Here is a 23,279-nt window from a genome sequence, read left to right as displayed (position 1 = left end):
CCTGTCTGGAAGTGTATCTTTGGTGAACTTTACCTCGTTCCGTGTTTAGGCTTAGATCTCCGAGTCACTGATCAGAAAGGGGTTTCAGGGTGAGGAGCCCTGGTGTTGAACTCGGCGTGCGGGGCTCCCATGGAAGCAGAGGCCTCAGCAGAAACCTGAACGTGGGGTGGTGACCCCCAAGGGGGAACCCCGGGCAGCCAGGCCTGGCTGGGGAGGCCTGGTCTTGGGTCCTGCCCAGCCCCAGCCCAGGGAAGGCTCTGCAGAGCCAGGGCAGGCGTGGGCTCGTGTCCCCCACCCTCAGCAGCCCAGCAGCCACGAGGGAGCTGGGACCCGAGTTGCTCCTGACAGGACACCGGCCACTCCCCCTCCCCCTCCCAGCAGATCCAGGGGCCTGCCCAGGCCACACACTGGGCTGGGTCAGCCCTGGGCTCAGAGCTGGGGGCAGAGGCGTCCAGGGAGGAAGCAGGGACAGCCCTGGGCTGGCCATCCCCCAGGGCCAGTTCAGAACCAGGGCCCTGAGAGGAACCTGGGCCGGGCTGGCAGAACAGGTCCTGCGAGAGGAGCAGGCAGATGGCAGTGGGGCAGGTTACTGTCTGAGCGGGGCCCAGCTCTGATGACTCAGGTCGAGGCCACATGGTGGCCACACGTGTGCTGAGGGGCAGACACCCGAGACCCACTTTCCTCTCCTGTGGCTCAGAGCTCCCTCCCCCTACACCCCCAGCATCACGGGGCGTCAGCCCCCCACACAGAAGCAGTGCGTCTGGGCCGGGCCGACCCTGCTCCTCGCCTCACTTTCCCCATTAGTGCTCGCAGCGGCTCTGGGTGAACTGAGGCCAGGCCCTTGTGTTGGGGGGAAGGTTCCCTGTGTCTTTGTGGTCAGAGTCCTGACCCCTTCCCTTCCACTGGCAGAGCCTTCCAGAAGGAAACCAAGCAGGCAGAGGTCAGAGGTCGGTGCCCTGGTGAGGTCAGGAGGGGGGGTGGGGGTCTGTGTGCAGAGATCATCCATGGACTTGTGTCCTCCGCCTCCAGGACTAGGCGCTCGGCAGGGCAGCGGGAGGGTTAGGGCTCTGGGCACACCTGGCAGACCTCTGCTTACAGGCCATCGGCTCACCCTGGGCTGCCTCCCCAGCCCCTGCCAGCCCTGCCCTCTCCCCCCCACTGCCTCCTGCCCAGCTGGCCCTCCTCATCCTCGAGCCTCACCTGTGCCACCTACGGCCATGTGCTGGGCAGTCCCTGCAGACCTCACTCCCACAGCGGCCACACGGCAGCCCCCACCTGCCCGTAAGGCAGGGCCAGGCCTGAGCTCCCCCAAGGGCTGCTTTCTCATCGCATCTCGTTTTACAGAAGAAATACGTTCTTAGTTCCAAAATGGAAGTCGGGAGGATAAAGTTCGCGGCTGCTGGGCAATGGGAGATGGATGCCCGGCAAGCAAGGCCCACAGGCAGGGGGATGTGACAGCGGGGAGTAGGCCAGCCATTAGCCTCTCGCCCCACCCCCACCCCGGGCCCGTTGGGAAATGGTCATGACCGGAGACGGAGTGTTCCTGAGTGCCCAGTGGAGGGGCAGGCCCCGGCTCCTCCGCCGGACACCAGGCTGGGCCCTGAGGGTCACTGCAGAGGGCTCTGGCCTGCGCGGGCTCCTGTGTGGGCCCAGGGCTTCCCGCTGCAACCTAACAGGCCTCCTTGTTTCCCTCCACCTGCAGAGCTCACAGCGCCTCCAGCCGCTGACGGCCCACCGCGCTCTGCTGGGAGCCCCGTGGGGCCGCGCGCCACCTTCGCTATCAAAGGGATGAAGATAGAAGCCCAGGCCAAGGCCAAGCCCACCAGACCCTCCAGGGCTCACCCTGCAAAACCTAAAGGCTGCCAGCAGCACCCCAAGATCCGGAACTACAACTTCAAAGACTAACTTCCTCAGCCCCCCTCCTCCTAGTGGGTTTGGGGGCTTGTCTTCATCTCCAGAGCAGAGGTATGTGTGTGCGAGGCGTGTGCGAGGGGGGACTGAGCTGCAGCTCATGCTCCCCAATGCTGTTGGGGTGCCTCACAGGCCTAGTGAGGAGCCCATTAAAGCCACGCCCCCCCTCCTGCTGGCCCCGGAGTTGTTTATCTTCCTACTTGGTACAGGGCATCACCTGTGTCATGGCCCACAGCCGCCACCTCGCTGCTGGGGCACAGAGCATGGGATGCCCACCCGCAGCACGCGTCCCCCAGAGCAGTGAGAGCTGCAGCTGGGCGACCCACGTGCCCTGTGCTGGGGGGGCCCAGACTCGGCACCAGCAAGAGTGAGAAACACCCACTGACGCCACTCACTCTAAGGGCACAAACCCACCCTCCCCACCAGGAGAGTCCTGCCTGCAGGTCCTGATCCGAGTCTCTGCGGGAGGTGGCCCCCCAGAACCTCGACTTTCTTCCCTGGCTCCGCACTGACTGCATAGCCTGGGCCGGCCGCCTGCCTGCAGCCCTGCTGAGGGAGAGACAGGCCTGTCCCCCGCGGAGAGGTGGCTGTGCCTTCAGGCAGGCGGGGCACTCAGTCTCCAGGAGGGTGGGAGGGCGACGGGCGGTTGCTCCCACCCACCTGCTGTGTGACTGGGGGGGCATCGCGTAGCCTTTGTGTCCTCGGCCTGCCTGGCTCACAGGTGCGGGGAGCGGGCAGCACTGGCCCAGGGAACTGCCTGATGCAAGGCCCGAGGTCACAGACCCGGTCTCCGTGGGCAGCGCTCCTGCCTCGCCCTGTGCGCAGGCGGCGCAGGCTCGGCCTCCCCGCGGGCAGCACTGCTGTGTCCGCCGGTGCCCTGCTAGCGAGGCGCGGCCGCGCGACTTCCTGCAGCTGAGAAAGTGAGCGGGGAGCCGGGTCGTTTCCCGCAGAAGCACTTCCGACCCGCGCAGCTTCCTGCTCGGCGCGCCCGGTATGAAACGCTCTTCATCGGGGGAGGCGCGGGAGCGAGCGGCCACGTGCGCGCACGGTCTCCCGGAGGCTCCTTTGTTCCATCGCTCCCGGCGGTGGCCGTGCGGCGCCGGCTCTCCCGACGGCCGCGCGGCTCCGGGCAGCGGGGATGCGCCCGCTCGGCCGCCGCCTGGCCCGGAGGCGTTTCCGGGTCCCCGCGAAGTGGGGCGCCGGGCAGGAAGGACCAGGCCCGCGGCGATGACCGGCAGTAACCCCGCCGGGGCTCCCTGGCCGGGTCAATGACCGCGCTCGCCCACGGCTGCCCGCGCGACGGCCCGGCCGCCCATCACCCTATCGCCTAGCAACGCCCACTCGCGCGCCGCCATTGGTCCGGCGTGCACGCCCCCGGCCCCCGATTGGCCGCGACTGCGGGGCGAGCCACGCCCCAAGCCAGGTCCGCGCGCCCGGACGCGGACACGTGCGTGCGTCCCCCGGGGTCCACCTAACCCCCAGTGGGACCCAGTGTGAACCCCGACACCCCAGCCACCCCGTCCCGTGCCACGCACGCGCCGCGCACACGTGGGCCCCGCGTAGCCAGGGGAGGGGGCGGCCGACGAGGCGGGGGTGGGCGCGCCATGTGCCTCCGGGCGAACGGAAGTCGAGGCCCCCGCCGTCCCGGGCGCGCCCCCGAGAGGGTCCCGCCATCACCCCACCGGCGGCGGCGCGCGGTCCCGGGCGCAGCCCCGACGCTCATTGGCCTGGGCGGCGCCGCCGAGCTGTCAGCCCATGTGGCGTGTCCGCGCGGGGCGGCCGCGGTTAAATACGCCGGCGCCGGCCTAGAGGGAGCCAGAGAGACGCAGCGCCGGCGCCTCCTCCGCGCTGCATCCTCGCCCCCGCCGTCCGCACTGCGCCCGCGCCCAGACCAGGTACTGCGGCGGGGCCGGGGCCGGGGGCCGGGGGCCGGGGGCCGGGGCCGGGGGCTGGGATCGGGGGTCGGGCAGGCCGCTGGCTGCACCCTCCGCCGCGGGGCGCTCGGGCTGCCCGCGGTGAAGGAGGGTTGCCGCGAGGCCGCGCCGTCTGATGCGAGCGTCCCGGGCGGGCGGTTAAGGGCCTGCGCGCCGCGCCCCAGGCCGTGGGGAGGTGGGCGATGCGAGGGCCGGACGCGGGGAGCTCCGCGAGCAGCCATTTTGGTCGCGGGGTGGGCCGAGGCAGGGGGAGTCCCCGCCGCCCGTGCGCGCCCACAAAGGTCTCCATGGGGCTCCTCCACCCGCCGCATGCCCCCTTCGACTGCCGGCCGAGGCCCATCCCGACCGGGGGCGCCTTCTCAGCTACCGGAGGGCCTGGAGGGTGGCCGAGAGACCGGGAGCCGGGCGGGGACCGGCTTTCCCACCACGTGGGCGCAGCGCCGAGCCCCGGAGGTGCTGGGGGCTGAGCCCGTGCGGCGGGCGGGGCGGGGCGCGCTGCGGGGGTCCCCTCCCCACCCCCACCCGCCTCCGCCGCACTCGGCGTGAATAGCAAGTAGGGAGAACAGAGCCGGCGCTCTCTGGAGGAAGCGGCCGCCCCGCGCTGGTGCCCTGGGCCGGCAAAGGGCTCTTTATTCCGCGCTGGGGGAGGGGGCTCCCTTCCTCCCGACAGCGGACGCTCGGCCACCAGGGAAGCCGCCGCTCCTCCACTCGCCCGGCCTTGCTTGGACCAGGGAGGCCCGAGCGGTTGCGTGTCCAGCGGTCACTAGCATCAGGAGGCCCTGGGCCTTGACTAAGTTGCTAGATTAACCCTGGCTTGGCCCCTCCTCAGGGGCTACACAGATCCCCGTCCCAGGCCCACAAGCTGGGAGTGCGGGGCAGGGGGTGGGGCTCCCTCCGAGGTTCCCTGGGGACCTGGATCTGGATGGGCAGGCAGGCCGGCTGCCTGGAGGCGAGCGAGCAGAATCCCGTGGCCTCCCCTGCACAGGTGCATGGGTCTGGGTGGCACTGGCCTGGCACCGTGGGGCACAGGCGGCCACCTTTCCCCCAGAGCCCTGCCAGGCCTTGGCACCCACAGTGCCCTGCTGTCCTCTGGGTCCCTCAGTGGCCATGGGAATGGCGAGCAGCGTGGGGTGCCGAGCTCAGGGCTTCTCAGTGTGGGCCGTGGCCTCCCCGCCCCCCAAGTTTCCCCCCTCAGGCTTTGGTGCCCTTTCTCCTTTGGTTCCCTGGGTCGGCTCCTAGGCCGGGAAGGGCTTGGGCCTTCCTCTGCGTGGCCCTCCTGAGGGCTCCACAGGCCACCGACTGCTGGGAGGGGTGGGCACAGGCAGCAGGCCCTGGTGGGGTCACCCCAGGCCTGGGCCCCAGATGTGACAGCCTCTGCCAAGGCCCAGTAAGAGGCGAGGACCTGCTGGGTCAGAGCTGACCGCCCGCCAACACACACATTCACACCCAGGACATCCGTCCAGCCATCTGGCCTCCGGTCTAGGGCTTTCAGAGCTGCTGCTCTGACCCACCGGGGGCCGGGGGGAGGCTGAGGAGGGCGAGTGCTGTGGGGTTCGGGGCCTTGTGGGGGTTGTGGACGGGTGTGGGCCGAGCTGACCGGTGCCTGGGCCTGCAGAGAGCATCATGGAGGAGGTGGTGATTGCTGGCATATCGGGGAAGCTGCCCGAGTCGGAGAACCTGCAGGAGTTCTGGGACAACCTCATCGGTGGTGTGGACATGGTGACGGACGATGACAGGAGGTGGAAGGCCGGTGAGTGATGGCCTGCCCGGCGCCCGACTCTCCCTGGACATGGAGCCCGAGTGTGGTCTGGGCCCCGGCTGTGGAGGCTGAGGTCGCTCCTGGTGTGCGCTCACCCTTCCACAGCTGGTGACCAGCGGGGGTCCGGGTGGGAGGGCAGGGGCGGGGAGCCAGGGCCGCCGCTGGCCCGCGTGTCCGAGGCCAGATAAGAGCTGGCTCTGGGGAAGCTGGTTTGACTCCCTAGAGCCTGGTCGGCTCCCACGCGAGCAGTTCTTCCTGATCCGCGGGTGTGAGTCAGCGCGGGGCCCAGCCCAGCAGAGCCCGGTGGAGGGTCTACAGCCAGGGCAGGGGGGCTGGAGGAGACTGCTCTGGGGCCACTGCCCACCCTCCTGGGGAGCCCCGTCTCCCTGTGGGTCCCTTGGGCCTTGACGCCCCACAGCGGTGCCTTCCACCTGCCGTGTCTGCAGGACTGTACGGCCTGCCCCGGCGCTCCGGCAAGCTGAAGGACCTCTCCAAGTTCGACGCCACCTTCTTCGGGGTCCACGCCAAGCAGGCGCACACGATGGACCCCCAACTGCGCCTGCTGCTGGAGGTCGCCTACGAGGCCATTGTGGACGGAGGTGGGTCGCGGGGGGGCCGATGGCCCACCTGAGGTCACAACGGGCAACACTGTTCTCTGGTCCTTTGCTCCTAAAAGGAACATGTTCAGAGAAGAACGGAGCGCAGCCAGCCCAGGAGGCGGGCCGAGCGGGGCTCCCTCTGTCCCTGGTTGGGACTGCCAGGCCCAAGGTTCGGGAGGCGTGGGCCCCTGGGCAGGTCTGGTTTCACAACTGGCCCGTGGTGTCCTGGGCGTGCCCTGGCGCCCCAGTTTCCTTACTCCCATCAGAGAACTGGTCTTGGGGTGAGGGCCGGTGCTGGGCTCCTGCCCTGGGTTGAGTCTGGCCCAGAGGTAGCTGGCTCTTGTCCTGGGGCTCAGACCTGTCCTTGCTGTGCCCACCCACCTGTGAGAAGGGGTGGCTGGCTGGTCCTGATGGGGAGCCTAGGGGCTCCCCACTCTTGTCTTTGGGTCAGCAGGTGCCAGCCGGCCCCTGGCCTGACACTGAGCAGGACAGGGCACAGACACATGCCTGGGGAGGGGCGGGAGGCTGGCAGACCTGATGGCCTTCTCGCTGCCCGGGCTCTACCCAGGGGCCTTGGATGCCGCTCCCCTGGGGCCGGCCAGGGCCCCTCCTGGAGGAGCCTGGACACTCGGCCTTTGTTTCCCTCTGTCTCCTTATCTTGCCTGTCCCAGGCAGGCGCCCTTGGGTCTTGGGTGTTCATTGGCCCTTGGGGCTCACCAGACTCCGCCAGGGACACCAGGGGCCAGGGGAGTAGCCTGGGGACAATGCTGCCCTCTGTCTTCACCTCTGTCTCTGGCCGCTGCCTGACCCAGAGCCTGGAGCCCCACCTAGCACCTCTTCCCCCGCACGCCCCCCTCCTTAGGCCCCAGTTTCTTGTGACCTGGTTCCTGGTTCTCTGTTCTCAGCCCTACCTGGGCTGGCCCCACCCAGTCCCTCTGGCTGGGCTAAGATGGCCCCTCACCCAAGCCAGAGTGGGGGGTGGGGGGCTCCTCCACAAGGCTGGGTGGTGGGCAGGGTGCGGCCAGCGTTCTGACTGCTGCTCCCACAGGCATCAACCCGGCCTCGCTCCGAGGGACCCACACCGGCGTCTGGGTGGGAGTGAGCGGCTCTGAGGCCTCGGAGGCGCTCAGCCGGGACCCTGAGACCCTTGTCGGCTACAGCATGGTGGGCTGCCAGCGAGCCATGATGGCCAACCGCCTCTCCTTCTTCTTCAACCTCAAAGGTGGGTGCCCGCCAGCCGCATGGCTCCGGGCTGAGCGTCGACCTGTGAACCAGGCGGTCAGGGTTCCGTTCCCGGTCAGGGCACGTGCCTAGGTTGTGGGTTCGCTCTCCAGTGTGGGGTGTACAGGAGGCAGCCGATCCGTGATTCTCTCTTCATTGATGTTTCTGCTTCTCCCTCTGCCTTCCTCTTTGAAGTCAATAAAAAATATGTTTAAGTAAAATAAAAAGTAATAAAGGTGGGCGCCCCCTGTGAGGTGAGGCCGAGGGACAGCGGCCTCACCCTCACACCCCGTTCCACCCTCGGGCGCAGGGCCCAGCGTCGCCCTGGACACAGCCTGCTCCTCCAGCCTGCTGGCCCTGCACAACGCCTACCAGGCCATCAGCAGCGGGGAGTGCCCCGCCGCCCTCGTGGGCGGCATCAACGTCCTGCTGAAGCCCAACACCTCCGTGCAGTTCATGAAGCTGGGCATGCTCAGCCCCGAGGGCACCTGCAAGTCCTTCGACCAGGCGGGTGAGGGCGCGGGCCGGGCGCGGGCACCCTCCTCCCCGCCTCCCAGGCCAGAGCGGGCGCCTCGCCTGCCTGCCACCTGAGCCGCCCTCTGCCCCCAGGGGACGGGTACTGCCGCGCGGAGGCCGTGGTGGTCGTCCTGCTGACCACGAAGTCCCTGGCCCGGCGCGTGTACGCCACCATCCTGAATTCCGGCACCAACACCGACGGCGCCAAGGAGCAAGGTGGGGACTGGCCGGAGCGGGTGGGGCGCCGGGGCCGGGAGGGGTGCTGAGCTGGCCCGCCCTCCCGCAGGCGTGACCTTCCCCTCTGGAGAGGCCCAGGAGCAGCTCATGCGCTCCCTGTACGAGCCGTTCGGCGTGGCCCCCGAGTCCCTGGAGTACATCGAGGCTCACGGCACCGGCACCAAGGTGAGGCCCCCCCGCCCGCGCCCGCGCCCGCACCCGGGCTGCCCGCTGCAGGCTGACCCTCCTGTGTTTCCACAGGTGGGCGACCCCCAGGAGCTGAATGGCATCGACCGGGCACTGTGTGCCACCCGCCAGGACCCCCTGCTGATCGGGTCCACCAAGTCGAACATGGGGCACCCGGAGCCGGCCTCAGGGCTGGCCGCCCTGGCCAAGGTGGGCACTCCCTCGGGCAGGGTTGCGGGGCGCTGTGCCTGGTCCCTGCCCTGGTTCTGGGGGCCCGACACGCTGCTGGGCACCTCCCCACAGGGCTGCAGGCAGTGGCCAGGGCAGCCCCAGGTGGGCAGCTCACCCCCCAGCTTCCTGAGCAGCCTGGGGGCCTGTGTAACCCTGACCACCATCGCTGGGCTCCTGGGTGTGGGCGCTTCCTGGGCGACAGGCTCCCGGCAGGTGGCCGCCTCTGCCACGCTCGTGTCAGGAGCCGGACGGGTCTGGTCAGGGGCCTGGGTGTCCGGGCCCACAGCCACCTGGGAGGTGGTGGGCCCTGGCTGAGGTGGGGCAGGTGTGGGGGGAAGTGCAGGCAGCAGCAGGGCTGTGGGTTGCCTTTGGGTCTCAGGACAACACGCCGCCCACAGGTGCTGTTGTCCCTGGAGCACGGGCTCTGGGCGCCCAACCTGCACTTCCACAACCCGAACCCCGAGATCCCAGCGCTGCACAACGGGCGGCTGCGGGTGGTGGACCGGCCCCTGCCCGTCCGCGGGGGTAACGTGGCCATGAACTCCTTCGGCTTTGGCGGCTCCAACGTCCACGTCATCCTTCGACCCAACTGGTGCCCGCCCCCCGCGCCCGCCCCCCACGCCGCCTTGCCCCGCCTACTGCTGGCCAGCGGGCGCACCCCCGAGGCCGTGCAGGGGCTGCTGGAGCAGGGCCGCCAGCACAGCCAGAACCTGGCCTTCGTGAGCATGCTCAACAACATCGCAGCCACGCCCGTCTCCGCCATGCCCTTCCGGGGCTGCGCCGTGCTGGGCGGCGAGGACAGCGGGCAGGAGGTGCAGCAGGTGCCCGCTGGGCAGCGCCCGCTCTGGTTCATCTGCTCCGGTGAGTCCTGGCCTGGCCTGCTGGGCGTGGGGGCAGAGGGTGGGTGGCCGGGGCCTGACACCTCCCACCCTCAGGGATGGGCACGCAGTGGCGCGGGATGGGGCTCAGCCTCATGCGCCTGGCCTGCTTCCGGGACTCCATCCTGCGTTCCGACGAGGTCGTGAGGCCCTTGGGGCTGCAGGTGTCGGAGCTGCTGCTGAGCGCGGACGAGGCCACCTTCGACGACACCGTCAACGCCTTCGTGAGCCTGACAGCCATCCAGGTCGGTCCTTGGGGTCAGGCTTGTGTCCGAAGGCCGGGGGCGGGGGGGGGGGGGGGGGGGGAAGGGCAGGGCCTGGACCTGCCGGGGGCCTCCCCAGACTCAGGTGACACGTCTGCCCCCAGATCGCCCTCATAGACCTGCTGACCAGCCTGGGCCTGCGGCCGGATGGCATCATCGGGCACTCCTTAGGCGAGGTCGCCTGCGGCTACGCCGACGGCTGCCTCTCGCAGGAGGAGGCTGTGCTCGCCGCCTACTGGCGCGGCCAGTGCATCAAGGAGGCCCACATCCCGCCGGGGGCCATGGCGGCCGTGGGTAGGTGCTGCCCAGGGGCATGGTGCCCGTACACGGGCTGGTGGCCATCAGTGCGGTTTTCCCAGGAGCCTGAGCTGAACCCACGTGGGGACAAGAAACCCCTCCCCACGAGGACCCACAGGACTTGGGATAAAGTCGGGGTGTCAGGGTCACTCGCCTTGGCTCCCTCCACAGGCAGGAGGCTGGGTGTCGTGATGAGGGAGGGAGGCCGTGGGCTGGCAGGAATGCCACCTCCACTGAGATGAAACGCGGCGGGGGTGGGGGGCCTGTAAAGGCTGCTCTCTCCGCGGCTGCAATTACTGAGCCGGTCATTAGTGCTGCCCCTGAGGCCTCTCTGCCCACAGGCTTGTCCTGGGAGGAGTGCAAGCGGCGCTGCCCCCCTGGCATCGTGCCCGCGTGCCACAACTCCAAGGACACGGTGACCATCTCGGGACCTCAGGTGGGCGCTGGGGCGAGGCCGGTCCTCAAGTCCCTCCCCAGCCTCCGGGCGGGCTCTGCCGGACCCAGGACCACCCGTCACCTGCGCCCGTTCTCCCCAGGCCTCCGTGTCCGAGTTCGTGGAGCAGCTGCGACAGGAGGGTGTGTTCGCCAAGGAGGTGCGGACAGGCGGCCTGGCCTTCCACTCCTACTTCATGGAGGGCATCGCCCCCTCGCTGCTGCGGGAGCTCAAGAAGGTGGGCCGGCCACCCCCGGGGCTGCCCGGGGCCCGGGGCCCGGGAGGGCGGGAGTGGCCGAGCACCTGGCGCTGACCAGCAGCCTGTGCGCAGGTGATCCGGGACCCACGGCCCCGCTCTGCACGCTGGCTCAGCACCTCCATCCCCGAGGCCCAGTGGCAGGGCAGCCTGGCCCGCACGCCGTCCGCCGAGTACAACGTCAACAACCTGGTGAGCCCGGTGCTGTTCCAGGAGGCGCTGTGGCACGTGCCCGAGAACGCCGTGGTGCTGGAGATCGCCCCCCACGCACTGCTGCAGGTACGCCGGGCGGTCCACGGGCTCCGGGGAGGGGTCTCGGGTCTGGGCGCGCACAGGACCGCGGTCAGGCCCAGCCCGACTGTCCCCGCAGGCCGTGCTGAAGCGGGGCCTGAAGCCCAGCTGCACCATCCTCCCCCTGATGAAGAAGGACCACGCCGACAACCTGCGCTTCCTGCTCGGCAGCGTGGGCCGCCTGCACTTGGTGGGGTGGGTCTGCGCCCGTCACCAGGGCCTCAATGGGCCCCTGCTCCGTGCGGAACGGCGGGGCCGGGGGGTCCCCACCTCGGTCTCTGGGTCTTCAGGGAGGCGGTTGGCAGTGGGTGTGATGGGGGTCCCAGGGCCAGGTGCGCCCCTAACCCACTCCCCACCCCCAGCATTGACATCAACCCCAATGGCCTGTTCCCGCCCGAGGAGTTCCCAGCCCCTCGGGGGACCCCGCTCATCTCCCCCCTCATCAAGTGGGACCACAGCCAGACCTGGGACGTGCCTGCTGCCGAGGACTTCCCCAGCGGCTCCAGCGGCTCCTCGGCTACCGTCTACACCATCGGTGAGCCAGGCGGGGTGAGGCCGGGCGGGGTAGGGGCTCCAGCTCTCCCTCCGAGGTGGGCACTGAAGCCTGTCCCCTGCAGACGCCAGCCCCGAGGCCCCCAGCCACTACCTGGTGGACCACCGCATCGACGGCCGCGTCCTCTTCCCGGCCACCGGCTACCTGTGCCTGGTCTGGAGGACACTGGCTCGTGCCCTGGACCAGAACATGGAGCAGATGCCCGTGGCTTTTGAGGACGTGACGCTGCACCAGGCCACCATCCTGCCCAAGACGGGTGAGGCGGGGTGGCCGGGAGGAGCCGTGGGGGTGCTGCCCCCTGAGCCCTGCTGCTCACCCTGGTCCCGCTGTCCACAGGCACCGTGTCCCTGGAGGTGCGGCTGCTGGAGGCCTCGCACGCCTTCGAGGTGTCTCAGAACGGCAACCTGGTCGTGAGCGGTGAGCGGGGGCCGGGCCACAGGGTCCCCCACGGGCCCCCCTGGCGTCCAACTCGGCTCTGCCCAGCCCTCAGACCCCCTGACTGCCCCCCACCCGCCCACAGGGACGGTGTACCCGTGGGAGGACCCCGACCCCAGGCTCTTCGACAGCCAGGATGGCCCGGACGCGGCAGACCCCGCAGACCCTGCGGCCACCTTCCGCTTGTCCCGGGGCGACGTGTACAAGGAGCTGCGGCTGCGGGGCTACGACTACGGCCCCCACTTCCAGGGCGTCCTCGAGGCCTCCCTCGAAGGTGGGCACGGTGCCCCTGGACACCTCGGGGGCGGGCCCAGTGGCCAGGCGCCACGTGCCTGGTCAGGGCACGGGAAGAGGCTGCGTGCGACTGACCCCTCGTGCTGACGCCCCCCTGCCACAGGTGACACTGGCCAGCTGCTGTGGCGGGACAACTGGGTGACCTTCCTGGACAGCATGCTGCAGATGTCCATCCTGGGCGCCTGCCAGCGCAGCCTGCGCCTGCCCACCCGCATTGCCGCCATCCGCATCGACCCCGCCGTCCACAGGCGCAAGGTGCACGCACTGCAGGACGAGACCCCAGGTAGCACGGCCCCGCACCTCTGTGCCCACTGCGCCCCAGGCCCCGCACCTCTGTGCCCGCTCTGCCCCGGGCCCCGCACCTCTGTGCCCGCTGCGCCCCGGGCCCCGCACCTCTGTGCCCGCTGCGCCCCGGGCCCCACACCCCTGTGTCCGCTGCACCCTGGGCCCCACACCCCTGTGTCCGCTGCGCCCTGGGCCCCGCACTCCTGTGCCCACTGCACCCACACTCTGTGTCCCCACAGTGGTTCGCGTGGTGGTGAGCAGCTCTCTGAACAGCACGGCGGCTGGGGGCGTCCTCATCTCGGGCCTGCACACCTCGGTGGCCCCGCGGCGGCAGCAGGAGCAGCACACGCCCATCCTGGAGAAGTTCTGCTTCACGCCGCACATGGAGGGCGGGTGCCTGGCGGACAGCGCGGCCCTGCAGGAGGAGCTGCAGCTGTGCAGCGGTGAGGCCCTCCCAGTCCAGGCACTAGCCTGTCACACACCCCTGGTGACGGGGAGTTCGTCCGTCCCCCCCCCCGCCCCCGCCACACACACACGCACACACACACACAGCCCATCGCTGGGACCTGGTCTAGCTTTACCTCCCCAGTCTTCACAGGCCCACCCACCAGCACAGGCGAGCCCTCCTCACACCGGCAACACCCGGGATCGCGGGCACTGACCTCGCTGTTGGCAGACACGTCTTTGTGGGCAGCGCCCTCTGTGGTCGGCGCCACTTGTGAGCCCTGGACCGCCAGCTGCCCACTCGTCCTTCCGTCTGTCTGTGTCCAGTGGCTGGGCAGTGGGCCCTGAGGACGGCCCCCAGGTCCCTGCTCCAGTCAGATAGCTGCTGCCCGGGGGCCAGGACCCGCCCATCTGAGGCCCCCCATGCCCATCCCCCCCAGGGTTGGCACAGGTGCTGCAGACCAAGGTGGCCCAGGAGGGGCTGAAGATGGTGGTGCCCGGGCTGGATGGGGCGCAGGCCCCGCGGAAGCCTCCGCAGCAGGGCCTGGCTCGGCTGCTGGCGTCCGCCTGCCAGCTCAACGGGAACCTGCAGCTGGAGCTGGGCCGGGTGCTGGCGCAGGAGTGGCCGGGGCTGCCTGAGGACCCGCTGCTCAGTGGCCTCCTCGACTCCCCGGCACTCAAGGCCTGTGTGGACACCGCCCTGGAGAATGTGACCGGCCTCCGCATGAAGGTGGTGGAGGTAGGTGCTGCGCAGGGCAGTCAGCACAGAGGCCGAGCCGGACAGACCCACACCAGGGCCAGGGCCCAGCCGGCATGAGCACCGGCGTGAGACTGCACACGTGCCCACTGCTCCCAAGGCGCGGGGTGAGGGACATGGGGCTCTACAGACGGGCTGCGGGGTCAGGGGGCCACCCATCCAGGCCTCTGTCCCACCAGGTGCTGGCTGGGGACGGCCACCTGTATTCGCGCATCCCGGCGCTGCTCAACACCCAGCCCCTGCTGCAGCTGGACTACACGGCCACCGACCGCCACGCCCAGGCCCTGGAGTCCGCCCAGGCCAAGCTGCAGCAGCTGGACGTGGCCCAGGCCCAGTGGGACCCCGCGGACCCCGCTCCCAGCGGCCTGGGCCCGGCCGACCTGCTGGTGTGCAACTGTGCGCTGGCCACCCTCGGGGACCCGGCCACAGCCCTCGGCAACATGGCCGCCGCCCTCAAGGAGGGGGGCTTCCTGCTGCTGCACACGCTGCTCAGAGGGCACCCCCTCGGGGAGACGCTCTCCTTCCTGACCTGCCCCGAGCCACAGCCGGGCCAGCAGGGCCTGCTGGGCCAGGACGCGTGGGAGGGCCTGCTGGCGGGGGCGTCCCTGCACCTGGTGGCCCTGAAGAGGTCCTTCTACGGCTCGGTGCTCTTCCTGTGCCGCCGGCCCGCCCCGCAGGGCAGCCCCATCTTCCTGCCCGTGGAGGACACCAGCTTCCAATGGGTGGACTCGCTCAAGGTCAGTGCCCCCCGCCCCAGCCCCGCGCCTGCTGCCCAGGGACCCTTCCAGAGACCAATCCTCGCCTCGTCCTGCAGGACATTCTGGCCGACGCCTCCCCCCGGCCGGTGTGGCTGACGGCCAGCGGCTGTGCCACCTCGGGCGTCGTGGGCATGGTCAACTGCCTGCGGAAGGAGCCCGGCGGCCACCGGGTCCGGTGAGAGCCCTGAGCTGTGCCCTGCCCCTCCGCCTGCCACTCCCTCCCTCCCCTCAGCCCAGCTCCTGCCCATCACCTTCCCCCCTCACTGGTCTGGTGCCCACAGGTGCATCCTGGTGTCCAACCTCAGCAGCGCGTCCCCCGTCCCCCAGCTGGACCCCGGCTCCGCGGAGCTGCAGGAGGTGCTGCGGGGGGACCTGGTGATGAACGTCCACCGGGACGGGGCCTGGGGGGCCTTCCGCCACTTCCCGCTGGAGCACGGTGAGCCCCCGCCAGGCCCTCGCCGGCAGCTGGGTGGGTGAGGAGGGGCTGGGGATCCCCGCCGGGCTGGGCCCTAGCAGCCCTGCCTCTGTGGCCCCAGGCCCGCCGGAGGAGCAGACGGAGCACGCCTTCGTGAACGTCCTCACCCGGGGGGACCTGTCCTCCATCCGCTGGGTCTGCTCCCCGCTGCGCCACGCCCCGGCCCCCAGCCCCGGCGTCCAGCTCTGCACCGTCTACTACGCCTCCCTCAACTTCCGGGACATCATGCTGGCCACGGGCAAGCTGTCTCCTGATGCCATCCCAGGTGCGGGCAGCGCAGGGCGGGGCGGGGCAGGTGCAGGCCCTGGGGGTGAAGGGTCCCCATCCAAAGCGCTCGGACCGGGAGCCGTGGGCTGACCCACCCTCTGCCCCTAGGGAAGTGGGCTGCCCGGGACTGCATGCTGGGCATGGAGTTCTCTGGCCGAGACCCCAGCGGCAAGCGCGTGATGGGGCTGGTGCCCGCCGAAGGCCTGGCCACCTCCGTCCTGCTGTCCCAGGACTTCCTGTGGGACGTGCCCTCCAACTGGTGAGTCAGCGGCCGGGAGCCCAGGCCCGACACACGTGGCCGGTGGGGCCTGAGTGACCCGTCCCTGTGCCGGCAGGACCCTGAAGGAGGCGGCCTCGGTGCCCGTGGTCTACACGACGGCCTACTACTCGCTGGTGGTGCGCGGGCGTGTGCAGCGCGGGGAGACGGTGCTCATCCACTCGGGCTCGGGCGGCGTGGGCCAGGCGGCCATCGCCATCGCCCTCAGCCTGGGCTGCCGCGTCTTCACCACCGTGGGTGAGCTGCCGCCCCTCCCGCCCGGCTGCCCCTCCCGCCCGCAGCCAGCTCACCGCACGCGCCTCCCCCACAGGGTCAGCGGAGAAGCGGGCATACCTCCAGGCTCGGTTCCCCCAGCTCGACGACACCAGCTTCGCCAACTCCAGGGACACGTCCTTCGAGCAGCACGTGCTCCGGCACACGGCAGGGAAGGGTGCGTGGCCCCCGGAACCCCAGCACCGCCCCCTGCCCGGCACCCGTGCTCCCGCCCCTCCCCCACCCACCCTGCCCTGCGGGCTGAGCTGGAGAAGAAGGCCAGGCAAGGACGGGTCTGGCCTCCGGACTGTGGGTGTGCCCAGCGGTGGGGTGACCGTGGGAACTCCTCTCCCCCCAGGTGTGGACCTGGTCCTGAACTCGCTGGCGGAGGAGAAGCTGCAGGCCAGCGTGCGGTGCTTGGCCCAGCACGGCCGCTTCCTGGAAATCGGCAAATTCGACCTTTTCAACAACCACCCCCTGGGTGAGGCCGGGCAGCAGGCGGTGGGGCCGGGGCAGGTGGGGTCCCTGGGCATTGGGGCTGAGAGTGCTAGCCTCGCCCTCCGCTCCTCCGCCCGCCAGGCATGGCCATCTTCCTGAGGAACGTGACCTTCCACGGGATCCTGCTGGACGCCCTCTTCGAGGAGGCCAGCGCCGACTGGCGGGCGGTGGCGGGGCTGCTGCGGGCGGGCATCCGGGACGGCGTGGTGCAGCCGCTCCGCTGCACCGTGTTCCCCAAGGACCAGGTGGAGGGCGCCTTCCGCTACATGGCGCAGGGGAAGCACATCGGCAAAGTGCTCGTGCAGGTGAGGGGCCCCGGGCGCCCGTGCAGGTGGGGGGGCCCCGGGCGCCACCCGGCCCGCCCCGGGCAGAGCGTGAGCCGTGCTGCTTGTGCAGGTGCGTGAGGAGGAGCCGGACGCCATGCTGCAGGGGCCCCTGCCCACCCTGACGACCGCCGTGTCCAAGCTCTTCTGCCCGGCCCACAAGAGCTACGTCATCGCTGGGGGCCTGGGCGGCTTTGGCCTGGAGCTGGCTCAGTGGCTGGTGCTGCGCGGGGCCCAGAAGCTGGTGCTGACCTCGCGCTCTGGCATCCGCACGGGTAAGGCCTGGGTGGGCGGGCGGCGGGCAGTGGGGACGCGCCCTCCCTGGTCAGCCCCCTCACGGGCTCTGAGGCCCCGGGCGAGGTGGCTGGAGCCCTGATCCTAGCTCCCCGCCTGCAGGCTACCAGGCCAAGCAGGTGCGGGAGTGGCGGCGACAGGGCGTGCAGGTGCTGGTGTCCACCAGCAACGCCAGCTCCCTGGACGGGGCCCGGGACCTCATCGCCGAGGCCGCGCAGCTGGGGCCTGTCGGAGGCGTCTTCAATCTGGCCATGGTGAGTGGGCTCCGCGGGCGGGCGGGGCGGGCCGGGCGCCCGGGGCCGCGGGACAGCGCTGAGGACACCTCTCCCCAGGTCCTGAGGGACGCGATGCTGGAGAATCAGACGCCCGAGCTCTTCCAGGACGTGAGCAAGCCCAAGTACAGCGGCACCCTGCACCTGGACAGGTGGGCGCGGCCCCCCCACGCCCGGCCCTCATGCCCCACTCAGGTGGTACGGCCCCCACTGGCCCCTGCTCCCCGTGCCCCCCGCACGTGCTCCGGGGACTGGGGTCCAGGCCCCGGGACGCTCGGGGCAGAGCTGAGGCTCCACAGAGGCAGGGCCGGTTCAGCAGGGGGCGGGCAGGGGCAGCTGGCCAGGGAGTGACCCCAGCACCCACAGGGTGACCCGTGAGGCGTGCCCCGAGCTGGACTACTTTGTGGCCTTCTCCTCGGTGAGCTGTGGGCGCGGCAACGCAGGCCAGACCAACTACGGCTTCGCCAACTCCACCATGGAGCGCATCTGCGAGAGGCGCAGGCACGAAGGCCTCCCAGGTAGGCCCACAGCTCCACCCCGCCTCCCGCCCGCGGCCCCGCCTGCTCCATGCTGACCCCAACCCCCCACGTGCCCTCACCCCACCCCGCCTCCCGCCCTCGGCCCCACCTGCTCCGTGCTGACCCCAACCCCCCCACGTGCCCTCACCCCACCCCGCCTCCCGCCCGCGGCCCCACCTGCTCCGTGCTGACCCCAACCCCCCCCCACGTGCCCTCACCCCACCCCGCCTCCCGCCCACGGCCCCACCTGCTCCGTGCTGACCCCAACCCCCCCCCACGTGCCCTCACCCCACCCCGCCTCCCACCCGCGGCCCCGCCTGCTCCGTGCTGACCCCAACCCCCCCCCCACGTGCCCTCACCCCACCCCGCCTCCTGCCCGCGGTCCCGCCTGCTCCGTGCTGACCCCAACCCCCCCACATGCCTTCACCCCACCCCGCCTCCCGCCCACAGGCCTGGCCGTGCAGTGGGGCTCCATCGGCGACGTAGGCGTCGTGCTGGAGACGATGGGCAGCAACGACTCGGTCATCGGGGGGACTCGGCCCCAGCGCATCGCCTCCTGCCTGGAGGTGCTGGACGTCTTCCTGAGCCAGCCCCACCCCGTGCTGAGCAGCTTCGTGCTGGCGGAGAAGAAGGCCGCGGCCCGCGGAGACGGCGACGGCCAGCAGGACCTGGTGAAGGCCGTGGCACACATCCTGGGTGAGGGGCCGCCCGCCTCAGTTTCCCCACCCGCACGGGGCCTGCCTGCCTGCTCACAGGAGACACCGTGGCCTCGGCGGCGCCCGCCCTACTCCCCTCCCCACTTGCCGACCAAGTGCCTCTCCCTAGGCATCCGCGACTTGGCCGCTGTCAACCTGGACAGCTCGCTGGGGGACCTGGGCCTGGACTCGCTCATGGGCGTGGAGGTGCGCCAGACGCTGGAGCGCGAGCACGACCTGGTGCTGTCCATGCGGGACATCCAGCAGCTCACGCTGCGGAAGCTGCAGGACCTGTCCTCCCAGGCCAGCCCGGCCAGCGGTGCGTGCGGGTCGGAGGTCGCGGCCCAGCCTGTGGGGTGTGGGCGTGTGTCTCGGTGCGGCCTGAGGGCAGCCTGGCCAGGTCGGGCTTGTTGACCAGCCCCTCCGAGTGGGACCAGAGCCCCAGCCCCAGCAGCAGCCGGAGCCGCGGATGCGCGTGTGTGGACGGGTGTGCGTCCGCGGGCACCGGTGGAAGCCGGCCTCCCTGGCGTCTCCTCTCCCCACAGAGCTGGCGGCTTCCACACCCAAGGAGGACGGCCCTGCCCGGCAGCAGGCCCTGCTGAACCTGAGCACCCTGCTGGTGAACCCCGAGGGCCCGACCCTCACGCGGCTCAACTCGGTGCAGAGCTCCGAGCGGCCCCTGTTCCTGGTGCACCCCATCGAGGGCTCCACCACCGTGTTCCACAGCCTGGCCGCCAAGCTCAGCATCCCCACCTACGGCCTGCAGTGCACGCGAGGTGTGTGCGGGTCCCGAGGCGGGGGCGTGCCCGTGGGGCCTGGGCGCCCACCCACACGGAACTCTCCCGCCCGCAGCCGCCCCGCTGGACAGCATCCAGAGCCTGGCCGCCTACTACATCCAGTGCATCAGGCAGGTGCAGCCCGAGGGGCCCTACCGCATCGCCGGCTACTCCTACGGCGCCTGCGTGGCCTTCGAGATGTGCTCGCAGCTGCAGGCGCAGCAGGGCCCCACCCCCGCGCACAACAGCCTCTTCCTGTTCGACGGCTCGCACACCTACGTGCTGGCCTACACACAGGTGAGGGCGGCCGGGTCAGCGGATGGGGTCCTGTCCCCCTCCCCTCCCCTCCCTACACAGCCTCTCCCTCCCCTTGCAGAGCTATCGTGCGAGGCTGACGCCCGGCTGCGAGGGGGAGGCCGAGGCCGCGGCCATGTGCTTCTTCGTGCAGCAGTTCACGGACACGGAGCACAACAGGGTGGGTCCTAGGCCAGACGGGTCTGTGCCCGGCGGGGGCGGGGTCTGTCTGGAGGGACGGGGTCTGTGCCCGGCGGGGGCGGGGTCTGTCTGGAGGGACGGGGTCTGTGCCCGGCGGGGGCGGGGTCTGTCTGGAGGGGCGGGGTCTGCTGGCCCACAGCGGGACCCACTCACTCGTCCCGCAGGTGCTGGAGGCGCTGCTGCCCCTCGCGGGCCTGGAGGAGCGTGTGATGGCCGCCGTGGACATGATCACGCAGAGCCACGCGGGCCTGGACCGCCGTGCGCTCACCTTCGCCGCGCGCTCCTTTTACCACAAGCTGCGCGCCGCGGAGCAGTACACGCCGCGGGCCACCTACCACGGCAACGTGACGCTGCTTCGCGCCAAGAAGGGCGGGGCGCAGGGCGAGGACCTGGGCGCCGACTACAACCTGTCCCAGGTGTGCGACGGGAAGGTGTCGGTGCACGTCATCGAGGGCGACCACCGCACGCTGCTGGAGGGCAGCGGCCTGGAGGCCATCCTGGGCATCATCCACGGCGCCCTGGCCGAGCCGCGCGTCAGCGTGCGGGAAGGCTAGCCGCCCGCCCGGCCCGGTCCTGCCGCTGGGCCCGGCCTGCACCCCGGGGGCCGCTAGAAGTAGGACTGACGCCCGCCCGTCCTGGGCACCTCCCGCCCGGCCACCTCGGCCACCACCACGTGGGTGCGGGGCCGGGACCCGCGCCACCGACTCGGAGGCCTCCCTGGTCTGTGAAGAGTCGGCCGAGCCGGGCGCGATCCCGTGAGCCCCCGACGCCACGTGCAGCCCGCGCGCCCTTGGGGTCCCGGTTTGGATTCTATTTATTGCGCCGCTGGGGAGCCGCGGGCCAGGATGCAGCGGGCAGCGGCCAGGCACCCACCCTGTTCCCTGTTCTTTTTTCAAGAAACACATTCATGTTGCTGCTCAGATTTTGAAATTTATTATAATTGTCAGTTCGAAGACCCTGTCTGGATCTGTTTCGTTTTTACACGGACTCGGGGACGATAGGGACCCCGTGCTCTCCAGCACCAGTGCCCCGAGGCAGTCTGGCGCCCTCTGCAGGCCACACCTCCGTTAGGAGTGACAGGCAGCGGTGTGGGGACCCCCGCACCTCTGGCCAGAACTGAGACCACAGGTCTGCGCCCCAGGGCACGTGTGGAGGCGTCCTGCCCTCCTCCGAGAGAGTCCTTGAAGTCGCTGCGTGTGGGTGAGACCCACATGGCCAACCCTCAGCCACTCCTGACGGCGTAGAGGGGAGGGTGACGGGCAGGGAGAGCCCCTGGGCCGGGGGTGAGGTGGGCGCCCTGGCGTGGGGCTTCTGGGCTGACGAGGTGAGCTGCAGAGTTGGGCTCTGGGAGGGATGCGAGGTGGGGACAAAAGACAGGCGGGGAGCAGGTCCACCTGGGCTTCTAGAAGGACGTCGGGGTCCCAGCGACAGGCCAGGCGCTAACGTTCCTGAGAAGCTCTGAGCTGCCGCCCGAGCCCACACCCCGCTCCTGGTTTGTGCCCCAATAGACCCGGAAACGGCTCGGCCCACAGCTTCGCTCTCCCAACAGCCAAGGGGGGAGCAGCAGGTGTCCGTCCGCCGGTGGGCGGGTCCGCGATGGGCTGTCCTCAGCCACAGAAGGAAGGAGGTTCTGATTTGTGTGCAACACGCTAAAGCGGTGGGAGGGTTCGTGGAGCTGGGACCTTCCCATCGAAGGTTCCAGAGGAAAAGTGCATGAGGGACGGTCGTGCCACGGTGAACCCAGCGGAGATGACAGTCCCACACGGCCGGTCCCTAGAACCTCTGTGCTCGGGAAGCAGAAGGGAACGGCCGGAAGGAACGGGCGAGGCTGGAGGTCCCACCCCCACCCCCACCCCCGCTCCACCATGGGCAGCAGGAGGCGGTGAGCGAGGAACCAGCAAGTTCATGGGGGACCTTGGCCAAGATGGGCCACGTTCTGGGTCGTAAAACGAGTCAAATTCTAAAGGATTCACTTCCTATAACGTTTTCTCTGACCGAAGCTGCAGAGAATGAGAGTCGATAGCAAAAAGCCCTTGACTCTCCTCGAACACTTAGGAACCCCTTCTAACTGGTTAAAGGAGAGATCAGCGTGCAAATTAGGGTTTTAAACTGAAACGTGTAAAAATGTGGGATTCGGCTCACACGGTGCTCAGGGGAGGTCAATAGCAGGAAGGAAAGGCCAGCGTCAAAAAAGAAGCCATTTCTCAAATCAGTGACTTCAGATTCCACCTTAAGAAACTAAAGAAGAAACGATCAAATGAGACCCAAACTACAAGAGGAACTAACACCTCAGAGTAAAAATCCACGTAAAAAGCAAAATGAGTGAAACCAAGACTAGTTCTTAGATTCATTCCCAGGTTTTGGGGCGCACGTGTGCGTACACACACACACACACACACTAGTTCTGTGAGAACCAATAATTCATAAACCTTAGGCCAGAGAGAGCTTGGGTGTGTGTGTGTGTGGGCGGGGTGACAGGTGATATCACTAAGATTATACACAAGGATTATTATGAACAACTTTATGCCAAACAACTTAAATGAAGTGAGCAAATCCCACACAAGGCGAAGAAGTAGACAACCAGAATAGCCCTGCATCTATTGGAAAAAATGAACTTATGGCCTGGCCAGTGTTCTCAGTGGTTGAGCGTGGACCCAGGAGCCAAGAGGTCACGGTTCGATTCCCGGTCAGGGCACAGGCCCTGGTTTCGGGCTCGATCCCCAGTGGGGGGCGTGCGGGAGGCAGCGGATCACATCAGTGTTTCTCCCTCTCCCTCCCTCTAGTCGACTATTCTCTAAAAATTGCGGTGGATGTTTGTGTGCTAACCTTACTGGGCTCGCTTGGTCGGACTGGGCTGTTTGTTTTCTTTTAGGTTCCTTAGGGGTTTCTCTGTAGACAATCGCACCGTATGCAGACAGGGGCGTTCCTTGTTCCTCTCCACACACCTTTTCTTTCTTTTCTTGCCTATTGAGCTGGTTGAGCTGCCAGCGCTGCTTTGAGGAAGGCTGGGAGAGCAGGCATCCTGACCTCGGAAGAAAGGCGTTTCCCATCAGCACCTGGGATAGTAATGTGGTTTTGGTGTCTTTTTTTTTTTTTTTTTTAGATTCTCTGCCATGTTTAGAAAGTTCCTCTATTCCTAGTTTATGGGGTTTTATTTATTAGTTTATTTTTTTGTGCTTCACGAAGTTGTGTGTCACCTTTGCAAGAGGCCATGCTAATCTTCCTTCTACCTTTTCCATTTTAGTGTCTGTGCTGCCGAAACCAGCACTATTTTATTTTTTAAAACTATATTTTTACTGATTTCAGAGAGGAAGGGAGAGGGAGAGAGACATCGATGATGAGAGAGAATCCTGGCTCGGCTGCCTCCTGCACGCCCCACACTGGGGATCGAGCCTGCCACCCCGGAGTGTGCCCTGACGGAGAATCGAACGCCGACCTCCGGGTGCATAGGTGGACGCTCAGCCACTGAGCCATGATGGCTGGGCTCACATCTGTTCTTGATAAAGACGCCCTCGCACACCAGGCCAAGCATTCTTCTCCCTACGTAGGAGTTGCGGGTCCCCAGACCGGCCCTCCTGGGAGGAAATGAAAGGGGCCCATAAAAAACCCCGCAGAGCCCA

General features: G+C 68.8%; 2 protein-coding genes and 1 non-coding gene across 5 annotated transcripts in view; 2 read left to right on the top strand and 1 right to left on the bottom strand.

Annotated features, from left to right (window-relative positions):
- Positions 1-2,086, top strand: part of CCDC57 (coiled-coil domain containing 57) — a 41,940-nt gene extending 39,854 nt beyond the window's left edge. Inside the window, 1 exon segment of the mRNA XM_070394891.1 lies at positions 1,703-2,086. Within this exon segment, the coding sequence (XP_070250992.1) occupies positions 1,703-1,905 (203 nt within the window). The 3' untranslated portion in view covers positions 1,906-2,086.
- Positions 1,887-20,307, top strand: FASN (fatty acid synthase). Of its 3 annotated transcripts, none has more exons than XM_070394888.1 (41): positions 1,887-1,965; positions 5,461-5,595; positions 6,051-6,203; positions 7,252-7,425; positions 7,735-7,935; positions 8,034-8,156; positions 8,227-8,342; positions 8,418-8,552; positions 8,972-9,434; positions 9,509-9,696; positions 9,819-10,008; positions 10,353-10,447; positions 10,548-10,682; positions 10,776-10,979; positions 11,071-11,186; positions 11,354-11,526; positions 11,609-11,800; positions 11,881-11,961; positions 12,065-12,253; positions 12,377-12,556; positions 12,798-13,001; positions 13,443-13,741; positions 13,939-14,496; positions 14,574-14,692; positions 14,799-14,953; positions 15,054-15,257; positions 15,368-15,518; positions 15,595-15,773; positions 15,847-15,966; positions 16,147-16,269; positions 16,368-16,591; positions 16,683-16,884; positions 17,006-17,157; positions 17,236-17,327; positions 17,542-17,693; positions 18,144-18,389; positions 18,519-18,707; positions 18,934-19,164; positions 19,241-19,461; positions 19,541-19,639; positions 19,824-20,307. In XM_070394888.1, the coding sequence occupies exons 2-41, from the start codon at positions 5,469-5,471 to the stop codon at positions 20,211-20,213; spliced, it is 7,545 nt and encodes a 2,514-aa protein (XP_070250989.1). In that variant the 5' UTR covers positions 1,887-1,965; positions 5,461-5,468; the 3' UTR covers positions 20,214-20,307. The 3 variants fall into 3 exon arrangements, with proteins under 3 accessions (XP_070250989.1, XP_070250991.1, XP_070250990.1); XM_070394890.1 differs by lacking the exon at positions 1,887-1,965 and adding an exon at positions 3,718-3,806; XM_070394889.1 differs by lacking the exon at positions 1,887-1,965 and adding an exon at positions 4,217-4,298.
- Positions 20,308-22,821: 2,514 nt separating this feature from the next.
- On the bottom strand, positions 22,822-22,927 carry LOC138995212 (U6 spliceosomal RNA). Its single transcript, XR_011468542.1, has one exon. It is a non-coding gene; the product is annotated as a U6 spliceosomal RNA (small nuclear RNA).
- Positions 22,928-23,279: the final 352 nt, after the last annotated feature.

The sequence above is a fragment of the Myotis yumanensis genome, unplaced genomic scaffold (genome assembly GCF_028538775.1).
Source record: "Myotis yumanensis isolate MYYU_CA2020_CCGP unplaced genomic scaffold, mMyoYum1.0.hap1 SCAF_16, whole genome shotgun sequence".
In the NCBI taxonomy this organism is placed as follows: domain Eukaryota; kingdom Metazoa; phylum Chordata; class Mammalia; order Chiroptera; family Vespertilionidae; genus Myotis; species Myotis yumanensis.
The sequence above is the reverse complement of the archived record's forward strand: the minus strand, read 5'-3'. Positions and strand labels throughout refer to the sequence as shown.